The sequence below is a fragment of the Grus americana genome, chromosome 9 (assembly GCF_028858705.1).
Source record: "Grus americana isolate bGruAme1 chromosome 9, bGruAme1.mat, whole genome shotgun sequence".
Classification (NCBI taxonomy): Eukaryota; Metazoa; Chordata; class Aves; order Gruiformes; family Gruidae; genus Grus; species Grus americana.
The window spans coordinates 2,776,722-2,786,706 of record NC_072860.1 but is presented as its reverse complement, the minus strand read 5'-3'; the positions used below and the strand labels follow the sequence as shown (position 1 = coordinate 2,786,706).

At 59.2% G+C, this 9,985-nt stretch overlaps 2 protein-coding genes across 3 annotated transcripts in view; both read right to left on the bottom strand.

Annotated features, from left to right (window-relative positions):
- AIRE (autoimmune regulator) overlaps window positions 1-4,398 on the bottom strand; it is a 5,584-nt gene extending 1,186 nt beyond the window's left edge. Inside the window, exons 1-11 of the mRNA XM_054835397.1 lie at window positions 3,838-4,398; window positions 3,411-3,711; window positions 1,972-2,113; window positions 1,699-1,873; window positions 1,451-1,597; window positions 1,273-1,344; window positions 1,050-1,163; window positions 800-924; window positions 538-615; window positions 107-222; window positions 1-34 (exon numbers count right to left, since the gene is read on the bottom strand). The exon at window positions 1-34 is cut by the window's left edge and continues 176 nt beyond it. Coding sequence (XP_054691372.1) covers window positions 1-34; window positions 107-222; window positions 538-615; window positions 800-924; window positions 1,050-1,163; window positions 1,273-1,344; window positions 1,451-1,597; window positions 1,699-1,873; window positions 1,972-2,112 — 1,002 coding nt within the window. The 5' untranslated portion in view covers window position 2,113; window positions 3,411-3,711; window positions 3,838-4,398. The remainder of the gene's footprint in view (window positions 35-106; window positions 223-537; window positions 616-799; window positions 925-1,049; window positions 1,164-1,272; window positions 1,345-1,450; window positions 1,598-1,698; window positions 1,874-1,971; window positions 2,114-3,410; window positions 3,712-3,837) is intronic.
- A 1,943-nt stretch (window positions 4,399-6,341) lies between these two features.
- Window positions 6,342-9,959, bottom strand: LOC129209846 (uncharacterized). Of its 2 annotated transcripts, none has more exons than XM_054834909.1 (2): window positions 9,821-9,959; window positions 6,342-8,716 (listed from the first exon to the last, which is right to left on the bottom strand). In XM_054834909.1, the coding sequence occupies exon 2, from the start codon at window positions 8,681-8,683 to the stop codon at window positions 7,835-7,837; it is 849 nt and encodes a 282-aa protein (XP_054690884.1). In that variant the 5' UTR covers window positions 8,684-8,716; window positions 9,821-9,959; the 3' UTR covers window positions 6,342-7,834. The 2 variants fall into 2 exon arrangements, with proteins under 2 accessions (XP_054690884.1, XP_054690886.1); XM_054834911.1 differs by lacking the exon at window positions 9,821-9,959 and adding an exon at window positions 9,279-9,698.
- Window positions 9,960-9,985: the final 26 nt, after the last annotated feature.

The following is a 9,985-nucleotide window of genomic DNA, read 5'->3' as shown; positions in this document are numbered from 1 at the left end:
GCTCACCACGCAGGAGCCGCACCGCCACATCCCGCTGCACGGCCAGAGCGGGGCAGTGAGGGGCAACCAGGGGACGCCAGGGTCCCCACGGCGCCCCGGGACTCACCTGGGGACGCGGGGCAGCGGGGGCACCAGGCAGGCGAGGTGGAAGGCCCTGGGGCAGCCGTCGCAGCAGATGAGCTCACCGCCGTCACCGCACGCCGCACACTCGTCCTCGTTCTCCTGCCCCAGGGGAGCGGGCAGGGGGTCACCACCACCACCCAGCAGGCTGCAACCGGGGCTGCGGCGGGGCTCATGCTGGCAGGGGACCCCACAAGCCATCGACCCCCTCGCCCTCTCCCCCTCCATCACCCGCCGTGCACCAAACACACCAGCCCCTGCCAGGGTGGGAATTGCCCGTTCCTGGTGAGCACCGGCAGCCGAGCCCCAGGTTGGCTGCGCTCAGCCAGGCCAAAGGGACACGCGAGGGGCACCCCGACAGCCCCCAGCTCACGCGGTGTCTCTCGGGGTGCACCAGGTGCTGTGCCCGGGACTGACCTGGTGGGGCGCGGTGTCCTGGCTCTGCACCGTGGGCACTGGCAGCCGGCCCTGGGGGTGCAGTCGGGGCTCCCCGCTCTGCGAGCAAGACAAGAGAGGGGTTGGGGGGAGCTGCTGGGACAGCCCAGCACCGGGGGAGACCCCCAGGCCACGGCCGTGCTGCCAGGCAGGGGGGACCCCCGGCCGCAGCCTCGGGCAGCTGCAAAAGGGGGGTGAAAGCAGGGGGGGGTGAAAGCGGGGGGGGTGGGGGGGGTGTCTGTACACTTTGGGATGCCTTGGGTCGGGTGGGGGGCTTCAGGCTGCGGCTTCTGCTCCTGGCCCCCGGCTCCTCGCAGGCGGCCGGGGCGTACGGCTCGTCCCTGGCTTTGCTGCCCGTCTTGGAGGTGCCTGCAAGAGAGGCCAAACGCAGCTCCAGCGGGGCCCCCTCCCTGCCACCCCCCCGCCTGGCAGCAGCTTCTGAATTTCGGGGGCTGAACCGGGCCCGGAGGTCAGCGGGGCTGGGCTGCACCTACCCGGCTCCAGCGTGTGTTTGATGAGGATGCCCTCGACGGCCCCGTGGGCGACGGACACCTCGCTGCCCGCCACGGCCACCGGTCTCTGCACCGAAGCGGCCACGGCCTGGAGGGCTGCAGGCAAGGGGGTGGCTCAGCGGGGCGGGCAGCCCCCCCCTGCCCTTCACTGCAGGCAAAGGGGGTGGGCAGGCAGACGCTGCCCCAGGGGGGGTTCAGCACTCACCACCGGCACGAGGGGCACGGGGGGCGTCCGCGCCCTCCGGCTTCTTCATGGTCCTTGCCTTTGCCAGGGGCCCTGTGGAGTTGAGAGGGTGGGCATCGGGGGGGCAGGGCACCCCACTACGCCTCAGGGACTCCCGCAGCACCCCACTCCATCTCCGTCCCGCTCCAGGTCTCCATACCAGGGCTGGCGGCGTGCCGCAGGGAGGGCTGCGCCGCTCGGACCCCGTCCCGTTCCTCGGGGGCTTTCCTCTTGCCTTGGGGTCTGTGCGGGGTCGGGGGGCTGGGGGAGAGGCGTCTGCTGCGGCGCTGCCGCCCCAGCTCCGCCTCTGCAAAGGGGATGGGGAGAGGGACAGGCACGGCCCGGGTGTCACCTCCGCCCGCCGGCAACCCCTGTGGTGCCGTTCCCCCACGTCCGTCCCCCTCCTACCTCTGGGCAAGGCGCCGCGAAGGGGCCGGAGCCGGGTGTACCGCTCCAGATTGTAGTCCTTGAAGAGGACGGTCCAGAAGTCGTGGATGGCGGCAGCGTCGCGGCCCAGCAGCCAGGTGAGCAGCGCATGGAAAGCGCGGTGGGAGCCCTCCCGCTCCGTCCGGCTCAGGGTCTCCTGCCGGTGCCACCGCAGCCCATCGGCAAGCGTCCCGGTGCCACCAGCCGGCCCCAGTCCCTGCGACACGGACATCCTCTCTCACCCTGCGGCCTCACCTTGAAGACGTGCTCAGGGACGACATCGTGGTCAGCCAGGCCGTGCAGCAGCGGGAAGACGTCATCCACCGCCATCGCGATCTCGGTGCGGTGCAGCTTCAGCAGGTGCCGCAGGTCCCCGTCGCCCCCCGGTCCCGCCATGCTGCGGGGACACCGCCGGGGCTGAGCAGCCCGCCCCGACGCTCCCCTTTAATAAACCCCAGCCGCTGACAGCGGTAACTTTGTCAGGATCCCGCGGCCCCACTCATTTCTGTACGAGGCCACGTAACCTGAGATCACCCTCCCGCCGCCGGCCGTCCCTGCGGCATGGCTGGGCTTGTCCCCGCGCTACCACCCCGTCCCCAGCCCCCCTTGGGGGTCGGGCCGCTCCCCAGCCCAGGGTATCGATGGCTCGTGTTATGTTCACCGCCGGTGAAGGACACCCGACCCCGCAGTGACCACCCCAGGGCGGCCAGGGAGAGGGGGCCAGCCGGGGTGCTGGCGCAGGGGCCCCCACTTCTCTCGTCCCCGCGGTCAGCCAGGCGTCAGCCCAAAATTTCTGGACTTTCCGCAGCACCTTCTGCTCTCATCCAGAAACTCGGCCACAGGAGCACGTGGGAAGTAACGTCTCGACAGCGGGATGGAAAATGGGAATATTTGCCCTGGTTACCTGCAAACCACCTTCTGCAGGCCAGCAGGAAAGCCCTGACACCACAGAAACCCTACAAACGTGAGGATGGGTACCGTTATGGATGCTGAAGGAGCAAACAGCCTGCTCGAAGCATCGCGCTGCTGCCCACCAGCCTGCCGGAGCGACGGCAGCCCCGTGAGCGAGCCTGGGGATTACCTGGGCAGGTGCTGCCCGCAGCTCTGTCATCGCCCGCTCCGGGAAATTGGGCAATAAAGTGATTTCACTGGAAATACGCAGTTGTAAAAAAAAAAAAAAACCAAAACCAAACTTGGAGCCGGGGGAAACCGGCTCCTTGGGAGCACCTGGCGTATAAAATCTGGGGTGCTGCTCCATACCAGGCATCCCAGGAAAGAGAGAGCTCCAAAGCTCCCATCTCTCTTCCCGAACATTTGGGATTTCCTCGGGATTAATTTCCAGCCTCTCTCCCTCCGGAGACGTGTCCGTGCTGCCCAGAAGGCTCAGCCGTGGCTGCGCACAGCCGTCCCCACGCCACAGGGCAGTGCCCGGTGCCCGCCGTACAGCAAAACCCAACCTGGGCAGGATGGCAAAGGGGTGCCGGGGGGGATGCTCCGCTCCGCGGAGCAAGGCGATACGGGTAGGGACAGTTACCGGGAAATCCTGAAAGACTGGAGCAGTACCCGTTGGCTCCGAAGCCGTGCCAGGAGCAGCGACTGCTGTCCAGAAACTTGGGAAGAATAACGAGACAACACCCCCTGCGAGAGTGGGAAATACCCTTGTACGTTTCTGGTTAATAAATTAACGTGTTTACCCGCAGAAACGCTCGCCCTGAAGCTCCTTTCAGGATTTGGGGTGACTTTTCCTGTGGAGGCACCGGGAGCCACGGGACGGGCGCTGGGCAGGTGCCAGGCTGCTGTGGCCCACGCCGGGATCTCGGCGTCCAGCGCTGCCGTGGCGGGGACGGTTTCACCACCACGCACCCGCCCAGGGGATAAAACACAGGTGTCAGGCGAAACGGGAGGTTCGTCTCCGCTCCTGGAGATCCCCTGCAGCCCGCCACAGGTGCCGAGCACAAGCACGCTCACGGCACGGTTTCACACGTCTGCTCCACCCTTCCCAGGAAAACTGTTTTCCCACCTGCAGAGCCACAGCTTGTCACCGTCACCCAGGACGAGGCCCCAGCGGTTGCCGCAGGGGCAGCCGGTGGCCGTCCCCTCCCCGTGCCCACCCACCGTTACCGGAGCTCCTTCGCGGGCAGGCGCTGCTCAATGCGGCCACGAGCCGCGTGCCCCCACCGCCGGGCTCGGGCTTGTTTTAAATCCCAACTTTGTGACTGTTTCTGCGCTCTGAATCAAGGACAGGTTGTTTTCCACACCCGGCCTGCTCAGTACTGCAATAATTTGCATTTTGGGGATGTCATTTTCATGTTCCTTCCCCGTTCTGAGATGCTATGCAGGAGGCAGAGCAGCAGCTGCCAGGTGCAGAGGCGCGCACACCCTGGGAGATCAGACAGGTATTTCTGTGTCACCTCGCTTAGAGCGGACCTTGGCAGCTGTAAGGTACTTGTAAGGGCTGTGAGAACTCAGCCGTCGCTTGCAGAGGGGTGTAGAACCCTCCCGGCGTGGCACGAGCCCTGCCTGGCGGCGAGGGCCCAAGGCTGGGGCGCGGAGGAGCCTGGTTTTGGGAGGCCCTCTCTTTTCTATTGCTCCCCTTGCAGAAATCAGAGCAAAAGATTCAAGGCAGGTGAGCTCAATTTGGGCTCAAATCCGACAGCCAAGGCTGAAGATGCTTCTCCACGAGCGCCCAGTTAAATCACCAACTCGGTGTCCATCAAAAGTGTTTGTAGCCCCCGGGATGCACCTTGATTCCCTCCTCCCGCGAAAAGCTGTTGAAGCGAGCGCACCCTTTCCAGCATTCCTTCCTCTCCCATTTCCCTTCCACGCCCAGAGGTCTCGTGGTGCGAACCATCGCCCCGCCTGTCTCCTGGACACCACCTGCCCCGTGCTCGTCTCGTACAACACGTCCCTGAATCACAGTCGGGAGCGAACAGGCAGAAGCAGGGAGCCCACCCGCGGGATCACCCCGGGAGGGCGGGGTGCCCCCCCCCTTGTCTCCGATACCCGTCTCCCCACGCCTGAAGCACACCAAGAGCACAGGTGAAACACTGCCGCCACACACAGAGGTTTCATCCCTCTCCCCTTACCTTCCGATGCTCCATTTTCAGCATTTTTGGTTTAAAAAAAAAAAAGGGGGTCCTAGACTCCCATTTTTAGCAGGTACCCCTGCCCCACGCGGTCCAGAGGAGAGCGGGTCCACCTGCACGCTTCACGGCTGCTCCTGCAAGAGCCCGGGAGGGAGAGCTGGAGTACAGAAGATTTATTTTAGCTTCAGTTTCCTCTTTCCTCCCCCTTTAGAAAGAAGAAACAAAACCCAGAGGTATGTTATATTAATTTATTTGGGACACACCAAAAAAGGAAAGTCAACAACTGTTAACGTACAAAAGTACAGAATCCTGGGACAAGATTTACTGTCCTGATTAAAAAGGCACCATGGTCCCAAAGAAGAGTAATCAGAATACATCATTTAGAAATTTTCCCCCTGTTGCAGCAGAAACAGAGCCAGGCTTTGGCTCTATCCACAGTCAAACCCAGTTAAAAAAAAAAAAAAAACAAAAAAACAAACAAATATGATTTAAATGCGATAAACACTGCTCAGCCTGTACAAGATGTCATGAAAAGAATCACAGCCTAGAAGATGATCGGACTTTGTTTTGGGTTTTTTTTTTGCTTTTTTTTTTTTTTTTTTAAAACGGCGAAGGTGACAAACCACTAAGTGTGTAACTGAGGAAGACAGCAGACTTCTGACGTCTTCAGCTCGACTTTCTGTAAGACACGTCAGTGAAACTGAAACTAGCAGGCTGAGTGTGGGGCTTCTGAATGAAATGTCATTCCCTGTGGTATACAGGAAGTCAGATTCGACCACCTGAAATTCCCTGAAAATCATAAAGCACTATACAGCTGTGTTCCATATTCGAGTCAACCCCGGTGGATTTGCTTTACACACGAGCATTTCTATTGCCAGCTATATTTGTAATACAAAGGGGGTTTTTACAGCAGTTATTAAAAAAATTCTACTTCGGCGAGGTCCGAGCTTGGCTATATTCCCTGCTGAAACAGAGCTGCTGGTGTAAAAGCCCAGTGAGAGGCTCAAGTCCAGCACCTCAGGGCTGGAAGGCAAATAGTTTAAACGTGACGTAATTTGCACGGGGAAGTCAGTGAAGCATGTCAGAGAGAGGAGGAGAGAGAGGGCTGCAAACTCTCAAGCAGCGGAAGCTGAAGGGTGTTGCAGAACGTGGACGTGTGCTCTTAAACCTGTAACAACACTATGAGTGATGCAGAATACGCTGAGTTCACTAAATATTTTGGAGCAACTTACCATGAAGGACTTCTCAGAGACACAGAATAAGGATCCCGGCAATTACTAACGAGCAAGGTCACTGGGAAGCCGATGCATCGCTCTGAGCCGGACGGATCCGTCCGCAGGCAGAGGGACGGAGCAGAGGTACGCCGGAACGTGCCTCAGCAGCAAGGCCGGGGCCGCCGCCGCTGCCGCCTCTTGCGCTCGCTTAGCTCCGCTGTGTCCCCATCGGGCCAGCAGCTGGTTTGCGTTTCATTCCTCCTTTGGCATAGGACTTCAAAGCAGTCCAAAAACTGATTCATCAAAAGTAAAGGAACTGTCAAAATTATTTGTACATGCATTTATTGTTAAAGGGAGCAAAAGCCAAAAGAATGAAACAGCACGAGTTAATGTCAGTAAAACGATGTGCAGGACGGAGAGGAAAGAAACGGGGAAAAGCTGAGATACTGGAGTGGGGAAACCAACATTCACACTGAAAGGTAAATTTGAAAACCAGGCAAGTTTGCGCTCTTTCTACCAGAGAACTTCCGTGGACAAACAGAGACTTGGGGTTTTTGATTTTCAGTGTAGTCTGGCAAGGTTTGGGAATCTCGCCAGAGAGATCTCCAGCACTGGGTTTCACTGAAAGTTCAAGTCTCTCATCTTTAAAAACCAGTAAAGCAACTCTAACTAAAAACGACAGACACCCTCGTACTGTGGGCATCTAAAAATCACAGACACGTCACTGCTCAGGACATAAGTGGGCAAGAGGGTTACACTTTGTTCAAACAAACTCCAGGTGGAAAACTACCACTTCCACCTGCTGGTCTGCACAGACCTGGGAGGGGTGGAAAAACAAACCCAGATTCAGGTGCCTTTTGCTGTAAATGCCACAGCTACCCACACCTGGGAAGGCTTTTTTTTTTTTTTTCTTCCCTATATCCTAAAAAGGCAGGATAACAGTTTATAAAATTCTTCTCATCTTAAAGCTAAATATGCAATTTGCATCCTTCCCCCTATCGTACCCCCCCAGAAGATAAAACATTATTACTTCATTTAGGATTCACACCTCAGATCCTAGATTAGGGACTTCATGTTAAAACTCATCCAATTATGGGAAGGTTTATCCTGATCAAGGAAACATTGTTAAAATAGAATCTAGAATAAAACATTCAGAATCAACAATGCTTTTACAGCCAAAGCACTCAAATGTCTCCTGATCGATCGATCTCTCTCTCTCTCTCTCTCCCCCTCCTCAAGCAAGAGAGCAATCCCTTCAACAAAACCGCAGGGTGCATCTCCGGAACTGGGTAATGCAAGCTGAAAACCAGCTTCCTTCCTCGCAGAAATGCCAAATTCTGCCGAAAGGGGCCGAGCACCTTTCACTCCCACCGAAACCAGCAGGAGTTAGGGCTTTTCAGCGCACAATTTTTCTATTAGCAACAAGTCCAAGTTATTTCCCTGCAGTAAATCCGAGTCCTGTTTCGTACTGTTAGGCCACCACTGGCTCAGAAACGGTGAGAGACTTCCAAAAACCAACCGATGTAGACGGGACCTTGGAAGAAGAGGCTTATATGCTACGTAACCTTAGATCGTCTGCTACGTTTGAGCCTTCACGTCATCAGCCGCTGACCCCTTATCCTTCCAAATTCACGTGGTTTAGTCCTTGCCGCTGTTGCTGTCGTCCCATTGCTCTTCCCCGGAGGCGGGATGTTCCTGAGCTCTGGCTTGGGGGATCTACAACAATCACTTCCAATCGATGGCGGGATTTCAAACTTGCCTAACGTGTGCATTGCCACCTCATACTCCAGCAGCTCTGCCTGCCGACCGCGGCATGCGCTAGCAGTTTTTGACCTTCTCCACAGTCTCGTAGAACCCAGGCCTAACTCTCCTGATACTCATCCGTATATGCTGGCACTCCAGGGGCATGGCGGCGCTCGCAGCAGTCGCCGTGCACCGGCGCTTCCTTCTGCCCCGCAGCGAGAAAGCCGGAGCCCCGCCGTTCTCCTCCTCCGCGGGGTAGGATTCATCCACACTCGTGCCTTCGTCTGATTGCTCGTCACTTTTGTATTTCATTTCCTTCGCTTTGTTTCCTTCCTTCTCCTCCTTGGCGAGCTTTCTGAAGTGCTCCAGACATTGTATCTTTTGTCTTCTTTCCATCATCTTCAACTCTTGCTTGTCCGTGAAATCTTCATAGTACATTTTCCTTTCGCTTCTTTGATCTTCGAGAAATTTCCACTCGATGCTAGTCATTTTTATCCCACTGTATTCCTCCAGTTTATTTCTCGTCTGCGCATCTGTACAAAATACGTCAAAGAGCTTCTCCGAACTCTCGTTGAATTTGTCTGCTCGCTCGGAAAAAGCCTGGTTCTGTCTCTGCTTTCTGGTCTGATACAATCTGGTAAACTCCTCGTACATTTTGAGGATAAGTTTCTTTATATTTTGCGTCGCGATGGTGTGCAAGTTGCAAACCAACCAGTGCTCTTGCAGGTGCTCAGCGAGCAACTGGGCCGCATCCTCTTTGGACCGCTGGGCCTGGCCAGCTCTTTTGGGCTGCAGTAAATACAGCATGTTCTGAACCACATCCTTCTTGGTCGGCAATATCCCCTGGGTGAAACCCGAAGACTCTACATATTCAACAGTCCCCAGAGTCTTCCGTGCTCTCACCTCGGTATCCAGTGATTCCATCACTGCTTGTTTGCCTTGTAGTTATGACATAAGCTGAAAGATGGGGGGGGGGGAGGGAGAAAAAAAGGAGTACGTCAAATGAAGCTTTTTTTTTTCCCTGCAGCAAATATAAACAGATGAGAAAACGTGCTCAGACCAATGAGATGTGGGATTTTACGGTCTACTCCGCTGCTGTTGGACGGCTGCTGTTAGCCCAGCCCATTTAAACATCTGCACGTCGAGACTATCTCGCTCCTCCGTGCGGTTCTTAAAGCCTAATATGGTCTGTTTGTTTATGTTAATTAGTTTTTAATTGGGTTTTGGAGTTCAGATTGTAAGTTACAGTAAACCAAGACCGCCTAGGGCACCGGACTTCCCGCCGGCATGCGAAGCCAGGCACGCCGCGACACCGGCTGCACCGCAACGCTGCACGGCCGCTGCTGCGCCGGGACGGACGGACGGACGGGCTCCATTCCCGCACGGCTCCTGCCGCCACCTCACCCCCACCCCAGCCCCTTTCTCCCCGGGAGCGGCCCCGAAACCCCAGCTCGCCCTCCCGGTGCCCTCCACCGCCCCCCCCCCCCCCCCCCCGCGACCGAGACACCGCCCGCAGCACCGAGGCCTGGGCCGGGGATTACTCATCGCAGCCCGCCGCGGCCCTGCCTAGGCCCGGCCTGCCCCGCAGCATGACTGGCACTTTTCCCGGCCGCGCAGGCGGAGGGGGGAACCGGGGCGAGCGGCATCGCAGGCCGCAGCTCTACGGCCGCGGCCCGGCCCCTCCGCCCAGCGCCGTCGCGGTCGAGGGGACCCGGGGAGCCAGGAGGGCCCGGACCCGCCGAGAACACGGGGCCCACCGCGGGCCCCGGGCAGGCCCGCGGGCCTCCCGCCGCCTCGGCCCCCCTCAGTCGGCGGCTCCCGGAGGCGGGGGGCACGCCGGGGGCTGAGGGACGGCCGCCGGGGGAGCGGGGCCGAGGCCTCCCCGGGCGTCCCCCCCCCCCCGCGGCGCTGAGTCACGGCGCGGTGCCGTGAAGGCCCCGGGCGCCGCCCGCCCGCCCCGCCTGAGGCCTCCTGCGGGCCGCGGGCCCCGGGCGGGGGTCGGCGGAGCCTGGCGCGCCCTGCCCCCGGCCCGGCCCGGCCCCTCCCCTCCCCGGGGCTCACCGCCATCTTGGAGGGGGGTCTGCGGAGCCTGCGCAGGAAGGAGTGGGGGGAACAGGCCGAGGTTGCCGCCGCCATCTTGGAGAGGGGCAGCGCCGCGGCGGCTCCCGCCCGCCCTCTCCCGGAAGGGCCGCCCCCGCCGCTCGCGTCTCGATGGTGCGCGCCGGA

Bases quoted from the DNA above. Each gene is read 5' to 3' on its own strand.
- LOC129209846 (XM_054834909.1), bottom strand. From the start codon at position 8,683: ATGGAATCACTGGATACCGAGGTGAGAGCACGGAAGACTCTGGGGACT.